Source organism: Caenorhabditis remanei, chromosome II (assembly GCF_010183535.1).
Source record: "Caenorhabditis remanei strain PX506 chromosome II, whole genome shotgun sequence".
Lineage (NCBI taxonomy): Eukaryota > Metazoa > Nematoda > Chromadorea > Rhabditida > Rhabditidae > Caenorhabditis > Caenorhabditis remanei.
This window is the reverse complement of record NC_071329.1, coordinates 15,644,647-15,661,024: the sequence shown is the minus strand read 5'-3', so window position 1 is coordinate 15,661,024 and position 16,378 is coordinate 15,644,647. Positions and strand designations below refer to the sequence as shown.

The window sequence follows — 16,378 nt, the reverse complement described above, 5'->3', positions numbered from 1 at the left end:
CTTTGTGTACCTGTCCGTCGGTCTCCCCCTTTTCTCCTTATATTACTGTGGCCTAGAAATCCCGCCTTGCAAAAACTAGTTCCCAATACTATTTGAACGGGTCCGAGAGAATCAATATATACTTTGCGATTCGGGTCCAATGCGTTTTTTTTATTTTTCTCGTTCTTAGTATCTATTGTTTAAAACAAATTCTGTTTCTACCTAACAAACCTTTTCTAATTTCCAGACATGTCCACCAGACCTCGCCGCAGTTGTGTCAAGGCAACCGCCGTCGCTCCAGAATTGGATGAAGAGAAGGACGTGTCAGTCGTCCAACTGTCCTCCGACAGCGACGGGGATGTCGTCCAATTGGAAGATTCCGACGATGATTCAACACCGCCTGTGTTGGAATTGGAGTCTCCAATTCAGGAGGAGCAGAAAGAAGAAGTTGCATCCGATTTGGCGACAGCACTTCAAAATTGCATCGGAGCGCAGAACGAAGAGAAGGAGAAGGTGAAGGTGGTGAAGGATCCGTTCCCGAAGGATATAAGTAAGTCGTGGGACTTCAAGAATAGGGCTGGGCAACTTACTTGAATTCTTGTTTTGAATATTTAATATCTTGGGTGAAAGTTACCAATTCTTACATTAGGCGACCAAATTCAGGGAACAAGATTCTGCAGTCACCATAAACTGAAAACATGGTTAAATAATTTGCCCAGTCCTGTTCAAGAAGTAATTTTCATCTAAAAGTATCACTTTACGAAAGTTTTCAGTTTTACCACTTTCAGACCTGCTTCAACTCTTGAAACCTCTAGTGGTTGCTCCGACAAGAGTTCCACTCGCCACAGTTCCCCGCCAATTTCAAGTTTTCCATGCGACAAGAGAGGGCAGAGAACTACAAAGACTCCAAAACAACATCCTCCCCGCTCGGAGTTCGATGGCTCCGGCATCATTTATTGTCGGATCAAACACCGACAAGGGGCCGGTTCGAATCTTGGAGAATCGGAAGCGGGAGATGGAAAGAAGTGCAATGATGCCGGTAGCCAAGAAACCCTGTTCTCCACTGGAGGCCTATAACGGAGGAAGACCTGGCGTGAGGTTCGGAAGAGCGCCGATGCCTACAGGAGTCGTCGCCATGCCTCCAAAACTACCTGCACCCACACCTCAAATTGAGAAGGTTTCCGAAAATCAGCACAAGGAGATTTTCCAGGAACAACAACAGGAGGTCATCTCTCGAATCATGAAAGAGACTAGTGATGACTCTGTTCTGCTCGGTAAGTTAGGGACCACACCTTTGAGTTTACTAACTTCATTATTTCAGGAACAAAAGTACTCGACGGACTCAATACTCTCAACGAGAGAGGTGGAGCAGAGTATGGAAAGTTCTCCAAGGAGCTTTTCGACTTGATGATGAAGTATGGAATCCAGTAATTGAAGATCTTCCCCGTATATGTTGATCAGCCATTTTCTGTCTTTTTTTACATATCCTCTCCCAGGCTTCTCCTGCTCCAATTTCCCTTTTTTTGCAAACCCTCAGAAATTTATCGTCATTACTCTCCTGTGTCCTTAATTTCACTCATTCCGTAACTTTTTTTCATTTTTTTTGAGCTTTAAACAAATTTTATATGATTGTCCTTGTCCTTGTTTTATTCCACTATCTTTTTTTTCCTACTTGATATTTCTCTTTATAATTTTTAATAAAATTGCTACTATAGTAGAAATTGAATAACACACTTGTTAAGGCTGAATACCAGGGTTGAGAGTTTATGACATGAAACTTTGTACTCTTGCAGGGGTTTCAAGGTAGTGTAATTTTCTAAATGAGTTCTCTCAGTTATAGAGCACTTACTTGAAAAATGTCATGACTGGTCAAAATTTTGTGAGAAGTAAAGATTCCTGGACGCAGAAGGTGCCTAGTTTGAAACCTCATGTCTTGAAAACGTGAAAAGCTATCAAAGTTTTTGAGATATGTGCCTTAAAAAAAAGCAGCGGCACGGAAGAGAGGAACAGAGACGCAGAGAAACTAGATAGTCTAACGTCTTTGCGTCTCCTTAAAACATTTGAAAAGTCACCAACACTCACCGAAAAGAATTTCGTATCATCTGTCACCGAACCGAACCGTCAAAAATGAAATTTAAAAATTTTGCTTTTTTCAATTGAAAATGTCCTACTTTGAGACTGTGTCATTGTAAAACTACCTGTCCAACAAAATCACTTTTTATGGGATCAAACAAACCAAGAGTAGAACCTCATTTTTGTAGTTGGCAACTGTTTTTTACTCCTTATTATCAACAAAGTAATTTCTCCCTCAAATCGACCATTTCCCTGCAAAATAGTGCGATTTTTGAGCTGTCCTCTTAAAATGACTATAATTCTCTAGGTAGTGTCCGTACAAAAAATTTGTCAACAACAAAAATAGAGTTCTACCTTTGTTCTCTATGATTTATACATAATTTACTTTTTTGGGACAATCAGTTTTATCATTGCAATCTTTCAAAGTTGGAGATTTTAAACTGATAAATGCAAATTATATTATCTTTGGATCGGTACTGTATGTCCTGAAATAATTTTCCATCATTTTCCTTATTTTCACGTTTTCCCAAAATTTCCCAAAACTCAAAAGGGCTCTCGTAAAATTCAAAATTATCGATCCCGCAAAAATTCAAATTTCTTGCGCGTCTCAACGTAGCGCGGTTGCACGTCATTTCCCAGGCTGTCAATATGTGTGTATAGCTACAGAGTCAGTGCATACCGTGGACGGACGGGTGGGGACACCTCTCGCATTCTTGTTATTTTCTGTTTCGCGCATTTTTTATAGAGAGCAAAGTCTCTTCTTGACTCTTGGAACTGGGGTTAGGTTAGCAAGCAATAATTCTAGACTTACAAGATAAAAATTTGGAAAATATAGTATCTAACCACTAGATACTCGGGGACTGTAGTAGTGTAGTACTGTAGTATAGTAGTATAGTAGTACTGTAGTATAGTATTAGCTCGGCACAGTGCTTACAACTGCGCTCCACCGGAATGCCCTTGAAAAATGTCTCTTTTTCTCTGAGTTTCTCAATGTTGCACATTGTTTTATTCGGTTCCGGTAGAGCACGGTTGTAAAAAGCGTGCTGTGCTAATAGTACTGTAGTACTGTAGTATAGTAGTATTGTAGTAGAGTACTGTAGTATTTACTCCCCAGACCTATAATAGTGGGCCATCCCGGTGGCAATATCCAGTTTTCATCCGGACTGTTTGATATCAATAATATCGAGTCACTGCCTCTTTTCTTGTCTTTTTAAAATTTGAGTTCTCTACCCAGAGTCTGTCTTTTGCTGTTCCTATACCTACATATAGTTCTCCCAGACCTTCTCCCAGGTTCTCATACACCTATTGTAATTGACCCTACAGAACACCTGTCCATCTCTTTTTGTGTGTACTACAAGACACCCATCTTTCAAATATAATTCTTCTTCCCCCTCCATCTCTCCCTCATCTTCATGTATTGTTTCTACACAGACAGTCTTTTGTCCTGATCCTGTCCTTTCCTGACAAGACCTGGGAATTGGATGTCAAATTCTGAATATCAGAATTCTATTTGGTTCCTAACAAGGGAAGTCTTTGGAGGTGCGGTTTTCAAATGACCTTCAAATTTGGTCATAGGCACTTTCCACGTCGGGGAGTCCATTTCTGCCATCAAAACCGACTAAATGTCTCTGCGGGCCAAGTTATGAGCTTTTGAAGCATATGGTTAAACGTTTTGGAATTCTGAGCGGTGGTGTCCGATTTAGAATTCCACGTAAACAGCTAAACCATATGAAAAGTTTGAGAGCTCATAACTCGGCTCGCAGAGACATTTAGCAGGTTTTGATGACAGAAATGGACTTCCCGTAGTCGAAAGTACCTATGACCAAATTTACAGCGCGTTCGAAAGCCGCCTCTCCAAAGACTTCCCTTGTATAATTTCTCTCTTTCCGCTTTTTTTCAAGTTTCATTTTCCAACTTTTCCAACTTCACTAACTATTTTTCAGATGATCACTTCCTCTCTATCTACAGTATCCGGTATCGAACTTTCCTTGAGCAACCCAGACAAATGGAAGCAATTCTATCCTCAAACTGAAATGATTGTCACAAGAAAAGGTCGTCTATTGTTCCCGCATTTGAATTACATTCTGAAAAGGTTGGATCCAAATGAGCTGTATGGCGTCTTCATTCATTTCGAGAGAGTAGATAATAACAGGTGAGTGCTGGCTTCATAGGGTGTGTGTGGAGTACATGTCCAATTCATAATTTCTATTTTCAGGTATCAATTCCTTCATAATAAGTGGAATGTGTTTGGTAAAGGCGATGAAGTTCGACATATTAAAGTGGAACAACACTTAGATGGGTGGAGAACGGGAAGTTATTGGATGACAAAACCAGTCTCATTCGAGCATGTCAGAATCACTAATGACCCAGATCTCAAAAAATCTAATACATTTGTGTTGCAAAGCATGCACAAATTTATACCTGTAATTGGGATTCAGAAGATGGGAGATTCGAAAATTGAGGGATTCCGATTGGATGTCACAGAGTTCATGGCTGTCACTGCTTATCAGGTTGGTTATATTTCTAACAAGGATAAATCTTAGGAAACGCGGCTTGGGGCTGTAAATTTGGTCATAGATATTTTCGACTAGGGGGAGTCCATTTCTGCGGTCCAAACCTGCTAAATGTCTCTGCGAGCCAAGTTATGAGCTCTCAAGCTTTAAGCGTTCTCACATGGAATTCCAAATTGAAAGCATATACGCCACCGCGCTGTTTACCTGTGCTTGTACGTTTCAAAAATAAGAGCATCCTTGCGTATACTATTTGCCGATTCGGAAGTCCATGAGAAAAAGCTTGAAGTTTGAGAGCTCATAACTCGTCTAGCAGAGACAATCAGCCGATTTTGATGGCGAAAATGGACTCCCCGTAGTCGAAAGTACCTATAGACTTCCCTTGTGAGACAGTCTATCCTCTATATTTCCTAATTCCAGAGCTCCGACGTTATTGCACTGAAAACCAAATTGAACAAGTTCGCACGCGGTAAGGATCTACCATCTGGCTCAGCTAAACCGTCCCGTGGAACTAAGCGTCCAGCCACGTCTCCCGCAGTGCTCCCCTCACCACCATCGTCGTCTGAGCCCAGTTCGGTGTCACCACCTCATCTTCCATCTGAAACGGTGTCGCCACAAGAGAGTCCACCATACAGTCGATTGCCATCAATCGAATCGATGGTGTCCTCAGCATCACATTCTGGCTATCATGCACCAGTCACAGCGAGTCCACCTGAAAGCACTCAAACTACTGGATATTCATATTACACTCATGAAAATGCTCAGGCTCCAATGAATAATGAGAACCCAACTGAACAAATGCAAATGCACCAAATGAATGAGATGTCGTGGTACCCAATGGATATGCATCAGGATATGGGGAATGATATGGTACCAGTTATGGGAAGAGAAATGCCTGGAATGGCTTCACAGATGCCAAATGGGAACTTTTCACCAATGGCGGAGAATATCCTTGAGGAAATGCCAGTGTTGACAAATTTGGACTCATGGAATACGAAGAACACGAATGATATGCCAAACTTGGGGTCTCCCTATTATCAATAGGCTTATAAATATCAATATTAATATCAATTATCACTATCAATTATCAATACCAATATAACATTTGCATTCTTTTTTTTTACCAAACTGTTATTTTTGTGATTGATTTTCAAGTGTGTTTTGTGTCATTGTGAACTTTTTGACTTTAATTGTTTTGAATCATTGAATGAAAGCTGAAAATTTGTTACTATCATTGAATTTTTAAACAAGAAGTAACGACTTTTTTCCAAAACCCTAAAAATGTGCAGATTTTAGCGATTTTTTTCTTCTATTTTGCACTCGGAATATCCAATTTCTGAGATACTATTTGTTTGAATACTTGAAAATCATAAATAATTTATTTCTAGTTGAATCAGGATTGAGGAATGCATGAACTTCAAAGAGATCAATTTCACAAAGTTTTGAGATGAGAAACGATAAGAATCACCAGTAATATGAAAAGCGTTTGTAAAAGGGAAAAGAAATGGATAAGCAAAAAAGAGAAATGAAAGAACTAGAGGGCTTGAGGGTTTAGAAATTATTATCTTAATTATCAAGTAATTATCAAGTAATTATCAAATTCTTTTTACAGATCAATATGATCCACAGTCTGACGTCGTCTCGATCGATGTCTATCAAGCATTGTCGGCGTTGGCGCAGAAATTTTTCGAATTGCAGCTAGCGAGTGTTCATAGGGCATTCCTCTGACACTGATACTTCGTTGTTTCTGGTTGCCAGTTGATCTGAAACTAAAAGAATTTTGAAAATGAGTCAGCTTCAAAGTTTTGAATCGGAAAGGCTCATTTTTTAATTTGAAAAAAAAACAAGGAAATGCGACTTACCTCATATAGCAAGAGTAATTAGCACAAGTGTTATTGTCGGTTTGGATGTTGAAGAATGCGCGGAGAGCCTGGAAATTGGAAAAAAAAATTAAAGATGTTGAATTTTAGACTAAAAAATATTACTGTACCTTCTTAAAACCAGGCATTCCGTATGCATATATAAGTGGGTTCAATGCACACGACATATGGGACATGATAACAGTCCATAGTGTCAAACTGTTGATTGAAAATTGGGGCCAGAAGTAGTCGATGGTGTTGATGATATAAAGGGGGTACCTGGAAATAGGGGAAGTTCGAAAAAAAATCTTGTCGAAACGCAAAAGTTTTAAAAATGTTGGAGTTTTTTCTACAATTGAAAACGCGCCAACAGTACGCCAGGAAAATCGGGAAGAAATTCTGGTAATTCTCAATTCGGATAGCCACCCGATTTTTCCCATTATTTCCCATTTTTGTCTAGGTCCGGCTCGGTCCGAAGACCCGGGAAATTGGCGCCAAAACTCAAAATTCAAAATTTTCCGAAATTTTTTTACAAAATAGTCAAAACTTCGTCTATTATTCAGAGCTAAAAGATTTTCTGAAAAAATATCAAAAATTCTCCAATTTTCGATGAAAAATTGAAAAATGGTTATTTTTTGAAGCCAGGCCGGGCCGGAGGTCAAGTATGGATTACATAAATCCAAATGAAACACGCAAAACCTTTCAAAAATTTTGGATTTTTCATACAACAGAAAACGCGCCAACGGTACGCCAGGGTACTTGGCTTGGCGTACCGCTGGCTTGAAGATACTCCAAAATTTCCACATTATTTCCAAAAACTCACCAACAAATCCCATAAGAAACCACCAAAATCAACAATATCCGAATCAACTTTCTCCTTCCAGCCATCCTCCGTTCACGCTCTGATTGTCTCAACAGACATTTCACCTGCAAAAAAAAATGCAATCAGTTTTTCAACACTCTCTTAGATACTCACCTGTTTCTCCTCGGTCCGTATCCTACTGTAGATACTTGAATACAGTAGTACAATTATTGCAGTTGGTGCGAGAATTGTGGAGAAGAAGATGACATAAACGAGGTATCGGTAGTCGACAACCATTGTGAAGTAGCACATTTCACCGTTCTTGATGAAGAGGGATTGGGTTCTGAAATTAGAAATAGATTTCTGTCATGTTGTCGGTTTGTCCCGATTTCCATTTTAATCAAACTTGTCAACTTTCAAAATTTTTTAATTTTCAACCCCAGGCAGACGCCCCGGGCTCCGGGTCGTCGTTTGCATTTTAGTACTATTTTGTACTTTTAGACTCTTGCATGTTTAGTAAATTGGCCACAATTAACTTCCAAGGAGGGCTAGACTAATTAGGTCATTCATTAGACTAGCTGCAGACTACTCAAAGTTTTGCGAGTTTATAGTAAATCCTCACAAACTTTTCTTCCAAATCCCTATAATTTTAATGTGTTCCATTAAACTGCTGTCTATATAAAAAAGAGACAAAAAAGAAAAAGTCACATGTTAATTTGTATCTCATTATGCGACCCCCTCCCACTAAACACTTCATTATATTGCAATTGTCTGAAACGGAAGGAGGAAGAGAAGCAGAATTTGATTATTGGTCAGTGAGAATTCGGGGTGATCTTTAGGATAAGAGGATTCAGAAAAAAAACTCAAAAATTCGAAAAATTTTGAATTTTGGCGCCAGTTAGCTGACAAGGGCCGGTCTTGACAAGTATGGGGTAAGAGATTTCAGTCTGTCTGTGTGTCGGGGAGTCCGGATGTCTGCGTTAACAAAATTTTGGGTCTCGGCATACTTGTCAAGGCTCTAAGGCTCTGGTTTCAAAAAATGAGCCAATTTTTAACAAAATTTTGAAAAAATCAATTTTTTATCGAAAATGTGAACATGTTTGATGAATTTTCAAAATGTCTTCTTATTCTGAATGATAGTCGAAGTTTTGACTTTTTCGCGAAAAAAAATCGAAAAAATGTGAATTTTGAGTTTTGGCGCGAATTGTCCGGGCCCGAGCATTAACAAGTATGAATCTTGGATGTCTGTTTTTCTGTTCCGGGTGTCTAGATTTTCAAATTTCAATTAGATCCGTCTAGAATCCTGTACTTCTTTCCATTATCCGGATGTCCGGATCCGGATATCTTCATGAGTCATCACCTCCCAAGTCCCCTCTTTTTCCCTCAATTTCTTAGAATTCCTCATCTCAGAATTTCCGTTTCTTTCCTTCACTCCAAAAGTTAGTTGCATTGCAATTCATCTATTTTAATTTCCTCGTTCCCTCCATTCGTCATCAAAGAAATCGTAGTCTTCTCATCGTATTCTGCTCGTACTTTACTTTTGTTACGTTTTTCTCTAACTCTCCTCTCATCACACACTGTCTCTATCATTAGTTTTTTTCTTGGCGTTTTTCTGGTGCCATCGGAAATTAGTAGTGAAAAGTAAAAAATGGAGGTTTTAATTCAAGGAGAGAAAAGTAATTTTCTTTGGGAGCTGGAATCAAACTATCAAGTTTTCAAGATGGGGGAAGAGATCAAGAATGAATTTGAAAGAAAACTCTGGAGTAAAGGAGCTTCAGGAATTCCAAAACTGTTACATCTTCGTTCGGAGACAAAAAAAATCAAAATCAAAAAATTCGAAACCAGAAAAATCATATTTCTTTATAATCGTTCCGTTGTCAGCATCGAAAATACGGTTATAAATATCTCCGTTTCGAATTGAGTTGGTTTCAGATGTTTCAAAATGTCGTAGTTCTCATACTTGTCAAGGCCCGGGTACTTGGCGCCAAATTTCAAAATTCAAATTTTTCGAATTTTTTGGCTAAGAAGTCAAAATTTCGATTTTTCCAAAAGTTCGGGCCTTTCTGAGCCTTGTCGGGCCGGGCAAGGCCTTGACAAGTACGGCGTTCAGAACAACGTGCATCATCGGATTTTTTTTTGAAATTTAAAAAGAAATACCGCTTTTAAAATGAACACGACCAGAGAAAATTGAAAACTAGAGTTTCCGTAATATGGTGCATCGACAGTCAGAATGTATGAAAACCGGTCAGACTATAGAGACTATTACAGGTGGCTAAATTCTAGTAGGAATACAATTACATTCTTTAATAATTAAAATAATTCCAGGATCAAAACAGTTTTACGAAAATGCAGATCTTATATAAAGGAGGGGATTGAACAACTGATTTTAGCAACATGGTGCATCGGTAGAAAAACTTTTTGAAATTATATTAGGATAGATCGATTGAGCTTTTTGAGAAACATACCAATTGAATGATTTTAATTTTTTTAAATATCGTTTTTGAAATTTAAAAAAATTTAAAAATTAGAACATGGTGCATCGACATATGCACCATGCAACAATACTTCTCAAAAACTGATTCAGTTTTTCCTTTTTCTGATTTATAAAGTTGCAACTTCTATCGAATCCCCTCTTCCCAATCAGAAATAAAAAACTCACTCAGCGAACCCAAACACATTGAACAGTGGTAGGATAGCGACCAGCAGACCAAGAATCCATGAGCATGTCAACAAGAAGATAGCTCGTTTTCTTCTGAAAACAAAACAAGTTGGGATGGTTTAGGAGACCAGTATTTTTTCTTTTCTAATTTGGGAAGGAGAATGTTCTCGAGTTTAGAGAATCAAAAAATCAGATTTTCAGGTTGTAAGTTCCGTTAACAAGGAAATTCTTTGTAAACGCGGTTTTCAAACAATCTATAAATTTGGTCATAAATACTTTCAACTACGGGAAGTCCATTTCTGTCATTAAAACCGGCTGAATGTCTTCGAGAACCGAGTTATAAGCTCTCAAACTTTTATACGGTAAAGCTTCTTCACATGGAATCGCAGAGACATCCGATCCCCTTTCTAGTAATTTTTTTTCAATTTTTACACCCCTTTTCCCCCATATTTTCAAATATTTTAATCCAAATGTTGTTCCCTAAACAAACAGAAATAGTTTCATCATCATCCTCCCCAGATACTCTTTTTTTAGCCGATGCTCTCTTGCTCATCTCCAGATTAGCTCAATTCGAAAATACCGATGAGATAGGAGCGGAAATGCGCACATAGGCTCCGGCTCTTCTTCTTTAAGAAGCGAAGAGAATTTTCAGATGCATTTTCTGACACTTTCTCATAGATGACATGAATTATACGAATTAGTGTTGGGAGGAGTGGTGAAAGACGCAAGAGGTACATATGCGAGATTGCTCCGGAAATTCCATATGAAGTGAGAATCTTCTCGCGATGAGAAGATTTCAAGTTGAGAATTTGCACGGTGTGAAGTTTTTGAAATATGTGTGAAAAGTGAAAAGTTGTGGAACAAGGGATCAGATCTTGCAGAGATTGGTGGGGGAGGAATGAGAGTGAGTCAGCTAAAAGGGATTGACTGAATAAAGAACTTTTTTTTTAATTTGTCCAAAAATTTTCAGATCTCTCAAGTCACGGCCTCCCAATATCAGGAAAAATTCAAATTTAAAGTATCCCTAACAGGGAAATTTTTGGCGAAGACAAGTATTTTAAAGATGAATGCTACTTCAAAATGATTACAGAATCAAATAAGATTCAAATAGTCCCCAATTCAGAATGTGGCCGCTGAAAAAATAATTCTGGCGATATAGTGCCTCAACAGTTAAAAAATCACTTTTTGAGAAACTAAACTTTGAGATTTACTCCTGTTTTAAACGCTAGACTGTTTTTAAATTGAACACGACCTAACCAATAATCAACTGGAATAACCGTAACATGGTGCATCGACATATGAACTTGAGGAAAAATATGGAAAACTTTAAGAAAAAAGTGTTTCTGTCCCGATGTAGGGTTTTCGGATGCCCTTTTTTCATATACCGGGAAACCTTAGAAACACAACTAATAGAAAGGACTCCCCCGGTTGAATAATATAATTTCATATAAAGTGTTTACAGTGTCATTTGTCTGTCTCGATTATCAGAAACTTCAGAAAACCTGTCCTGGAGTTGATGAAAAATCGTTTCTGCTCACAAATTTGCTCTGTTGTGCAGTTAGATAGGTATTTCTGAAAATTATGCAGAGTCACCTTATTCTTCAAATTTCAGCTTTAAAATCTGAGGGTTTTCAGATAATGCATTTTTCTCGAAACTGTGAATTCAAGACAACTATTTAAATATTAGTGCATTTGTGGCATTGTACATTTTTGTCAATGTAAATCAGTGCATTTGTGTCATTGTATATGTACCAATCTTCATGGTCCAGCGACTAATCAAATTTGATCAATTAGCACTCATCCTTCTTCCTCTTGCAAAACTATCCCGTTCCAGTTCCCCTCTTCTTCCCCTTTTCTTCTCCTTCTCAAGTACTTACGTGCACCCGTATCTCAGTGTAAACGTGGAAACAAAAAGATGGCCCCAGGGCAGACCTCGTCTTCTCTCTGCTCCCTTTTTCCAAAATGTGTGATCACCCAAACCTCCAAAAATCTTCCTCAAAACAATGTGAACATTGCGCTGAGTCCCCCATCCCAACGGCACGTGGTCCTTCTTCCTAAGCTCATTTTCTGGTTTTGGGTTCGATGCCCCCTTCGTCGCCCCATTTGGGAACCAAAATTGGCCAGGACAATGACTAAAACGAGAAAGACCAGAAAACCCACAAGAATTCAATTTTCAGTCCCCTTCCCGTTGTGGGGCCTCCAAATGATATACGTGCAAATTTCAAGTTTTGAGAAGAGATAATGGCACAGGAAGAGACGTAGACATTTAAGAAGTGGCGGGAAATTGAATTTCGAGCACAGATGTCTTCCGTGTGTGTCTTGTTGTTCTTGTTCTTTGCAGAGAAAGCAGGGAACTTGTTGTTTTTTTATTTTGTAGAAAAATGAAATTTCCAGAGTGTTGTAAGTGACGCAAAGAAGTTCCAAGGTTTTTCGTTTCGTTTCTTGCAATTTCAACTAAAAACCGGACGCGACAAAACGAAGATGCGCTGTGCAAATAAGAAGACAAAAAGATTCTTGGTCGATGGAAGTTTCCACGTATTCTGGCAAAGTGCCAAGATAAAAAATACGATTTCATAGAAAAAAATGTTCACAATGAGGAATTTAGTTTTTTTGAGGATAGTTTTTATATGACTAGTTGCAATACGTCACAGTTTTAAAACGACTAGTTGCGAAGTGTTTTAGAGTTCCGTTACTAACAAACCTTTAGATTCTAAAACGAAGGAATATGTAGGAGGGAGACCAAATTGATATAAATCAGTTTTTGAAGCAAAAATTGCTTAATTTTGACTGCCCGTCACGACTCCAGGTGTAGTCCAAAACTTTCAAATCTACATTTTTCTTGTAGATTTAACCTAGATCTCCATTTTTGTAGTTAACAACTTTTTGATAACTCCGCCCACTTTTGAGATATACCCGGTCAAAGTTAGGTACCAAAGAAGAGAGTCGCCGAGAAACGAGAGAGGCTGACTTCTCAGTGTCTCTCACCTTGGTGGCCTATTTTTAAAGTCGCATATCTCAAAAGTGGGCGGAGCTATCAAAAAGTTGTTAACTACAAAAATGAAGTGCGTCATTCGATTCATCAGAAAAACAAGAACTTGAAAATTTTTGACAGGGATTTGTTCCGGGACGGGTTCTTTTGTTCTGATGTATTTTTTTTCAAAAACTTCAGACCGTTCATATCTTCTAGAGACATCTGTCAACAAAAAAGACATGTCTTCAAATTTTTAATTTCTTCTGAATCCCCCAGTCAACTCTGAAAAATGTCCTCACTCTCCTCTCAATTTGTGACACCGCCACATTGTGATGGATTATATCGAGATGCGAAGAGCCAATTTGTCGTCGCATTCAAATCTACGAGTGTGTTACAATTTCTGTCTTACGTACATACGCAAGTCTGTTCTTCACACCTGACAACTCTCTGCGTCTCCTGGATCTCATGGATTTCTAATGGGGAAAAGAGAATCAAATGGGCTACCAGAGTTTAGATTTACACTACTACAATGTGATGGGATGGAAATAGAGAGTGTCATAACAATGGATATCATTTCGAGAAAATGTAGGTATACATAGAAACTTTTGGACTTTCAGATTCGGAAAAGGAAAAATGAAAAAAAAAATTTGTACTGGTAAATAGTCATGAGTAATAGTATTCACAAGATCTCCTAGAATGATCTGAGTCAAACCAATACAAAAATTCAGATCAGAATACATTCGATACGTGCAGAATTTTAGAATTTTTCTATTAAGAATCAGAAGATTAAGTAAAGTCACATTGGGTAAAAGCCGATTAAATTTCAGAAGAGGACTGTCTTGGACTGTTTTCATCTTAACTCCTGGTGTTCTCTATGTATCAGCTCGACTCAGCTCTTACAACTGCGCTCAACCGAAATGCCCTCGAAAAATGTCTCTTTTTCTTTGCGTTTCTCATTTTCGCACACAATTTCCTTGAGTTTGGGTAGAGCGCGGTTGTAAAAAGCGTGCCGTGCTAATAGCACCACTTTTAAAAATCGACTCACCTCGAGGAAAATATCCGATCCCTGCAACAAATCGTCACATATTTATCGATAGCAATTGCCAGCATATGAAATGTGGATATTGTGCATAGAATGCATAGAATCAGATGGACGAACAGACATCCGTAGAACGTACGTGGCTTTCGTGTCATCACGGAGACCACTGTGAGAGGGATGCCGAGGGCACCTGGAAAAATTGAAAAATTAAAATTGAAAACTAATATGGATCAGACTTGCAACGGGCCGGGTCTCAGTACAAAAAATTTGGAATGTTGAATTTTTTGTTGCAAAAAAGTAGAATTTCCTACTATGCTTTAAATATCGATAAAAACACAAGCGTGCATAGGATTTTTGACTGGTTTTATAAAAATTTCAAAAAACTTCGAAACATTAGACAAGTCTGATATAGAGACGATTGAACCATTCCCAAAACCCCGCCCGTATTTTCCATATCCCCTCTGATTTAAAATTTCCAGCCAATTTCAGCTGGTTCCGTGTTCTTTATTGTTTTTCCTCTTTCCCTCTCTCTGTTTTCATTTATTTTTTCCTTGAATCTAGATCCCAAGCTTCCGCCATTTAATTGGCAAGTTCGTATACCCTGTGATGAGATTTCTCACGAAATGTTCAGATATAATGTTCCGAATTTTTCTCAATTCCCTATTCAAGCTAATTTTTCGTTTTCTCGAGTGAGTAATCAGGTTCAAAATTCAAAATTCTCTTTTCAGAATCTCAAATTAGAATTCTTCAGCCTTTGTATCCTAATCTTGGATCATTTCTAGGTGCAATTTGTGCTCTATTCAATTTCATTCTCATTTTTCTTCTTCTTCTTCTCCAAAAAAAGTTGTTTGTGACGACGAAGGAGAATCTAAGAATCTACTTCAGAAGGAGAAGACATGTGAGAAGGTTTTGTATCTCTACTATACTCATAACCTATATGCAGAGAGGGGGACCCAATCTTTTTTCTATCTTCTTTTTTGTCGGATATCCGGATTCCTATTTCCTCCTCCTCATCTCACATTAGACACAACTTTTCACCCTGCTTTCTTTTGCAGATGAGAGGTACATAAAAAAGAAAACAAATAAACTGTTTCACAAAAAAGACACGTGTGATTTTTGAGGCAAAAATGAAGTGGCGGGAGACAAATAAGAGAGGATGCATACGTCCCATTGAGTTGAGGTATGGTTTTGGAAAGTTTGATTGGTGGCCTAGGATTTATGAGTTTGGGTTTCTAGGCCAGCAGTCCTGGAAACTTGAAATGGCCTAGGTTTCAGATGGGTGGGAGATGGTGGCCTAAGATTTTTAGGGCAAAATTTTCAAAGGGTGGCTGTCTTATGATGACGTAGATTTTTATCAGACTTGCCACGGGCTGGGCCGAAAAAGTTCTGCCGGCCCGCCCCAGAAATTCCGTACAGAAAAATTCAACTTTTTTGGAAAAAAAACTTCTTAAGACTGATTTTTTTGTAGATTTCAAAGGTTTTTGTAGAAAAAATTATGGCGAAAAAGTTCCAAAATTCAAAACCGGGCCGACCAGCCTGGCAGTGCCTCTAGCTTCCCTAATCTGAAAACTTGGTGGCCTAGAAAAAACCTAGGCCACAAAACAGTTTACGAACCTGCTAAAAAATCGGTGAGCGCCAACGAAAATATGTACGTGTTCGTAACCGTCCTGACGTGTTTTGACCTGAAAAATTGTTTTAGGAATTACATTTTCCAAAGAACCCCAAAATAGACTTAAACAGATGGAACCAATGCTCCACCTATACGATTTTCTAAATTTAGACCCATTTTCTTTTTTCCCTTGGGGGACTTGCATAGAAAAAAAGAAGGCAACTACTCACCTGACATAAACCCATAATACCAGCAAATTGGAGAAGGAAATGTGAATAGAGAGTAGTAGTTCGGCAATGGCGTACCATAATAATGTGTCCATTTTGTGTATAAGGGGGTCTGGAAAAAATTTATGCAAAAATTGAAACATTTGGAAAAAAGAGGAACAAAAAGAGAGAGCGGCGGGAAGAAATTGAATAAAATTGAATTTCCAGAAGAATTGAGAGACGTCTGTCTGTGTGTCTGCACAGCCGGATGTCCAGATGTCCAGGAGGCTCCGCCCACTTTCAAAGTTTCTTAAAGTTTCACAAGGTATGTAGGTATTTTCAAAAATGTAAAAAGTTTTTTCCTAAAACATTTTATTTCAAAGATCCAGAAAAATCTGAAACACCAAAAATCTGAAATTTACGAAAGAAGGGCCGGAAATTGAATGTTTTTGAAAGTTTAAGGTGAACGTATCACTATTTTCATGATCAGAATGAAAAAAAACGTTCTGCGATTCTGAATTCAAAAATTCCCACAGTCTTTAAAAAAAATTTCAGAATTCAGGCTGAAAACGAGCAAAACGAGGAAATAATGCTCAAGATTCTTAGAATTTGAATGGGAAAAAAAATGGTTTGGATTCAAAATTTTCGATTTTTTTCAGAATCCCAAAAAA

The 16,378-nt window shown here is 38.3% G+C and overlaps 3 protein-coding genes across 3 annotated transcripts; 2 read left to right on the top strand and 1 right to left on the bottom strand.

Annotated features, from left to right (window-relative positions):
• Window positions 1-228: 228 nt before the first annotated feature.
• GCK72_007198 (uncharacterized protein) lies at window positions 229-1,410 on the top strand (the record flags this gene model as incomplete). The annotated part of the gene is made up of 3 exons (XM_003103735.2): window positions 229-529; window positions 768-1,253; window positions 1,301-1,410. The coding sequence occupies 3 exons, from the start codon at window positions 229-231 to the stop codon at window positions 1,408-1,410; spliced, it is 897 nt and encodes a 298-aa protein (XP_003103783.2).
• A 2,585-nt stretch (window positions 1,411-3,995) lies between these two features.
• GCK72_007197 (uncharacterized protein) lies at window positions 3,996-5,606 on the top strand (the record flags this gene model as incomplete). Its single annotated transcript, XM_053726032.1, has 3 exons — window positions 3,996-4,204; window positions 4,268-4,562; window positions 4,983-5,606. The coding sequence occupies 3 exons, from the start codon at window positions 3,996-3,998 to the stop codon at window positions 5,604-5,606; spliced, it is 1,128 nt and encodes a 375-aa protein (XP_053590226.1).
• Window positions 5,607-6,168: 562 nt separating this feature from the next.
• GCK72_007196 (uncharacterized protein) lies at window positions 6,169-15,823 on the bottom strand (the record flags this gene model as incomplete). The annotated part of the gene is made up of 9 exons (XM_003103836.2): window positions 6,169-6,325; window positions 6,425-6,492; window positions 6,553-6,700; window positions 7,245-7,348; window positions 7,398-7,566; window positions 9,883-9,975; window positions 13,899-14,082; window positions 15,507-15,574; window positions 15,732-15,823. 9 exons carry the CDS (start codon window positions 15,821-15,823, stop codon window positions 6,169-6,171), a joined length of 1,083 nt encoding a protein of 360 aa, XP_003103884.1.
• Between the last annotated feature and the right edge of the window lie 555 nt (window positions 15,824-16,378).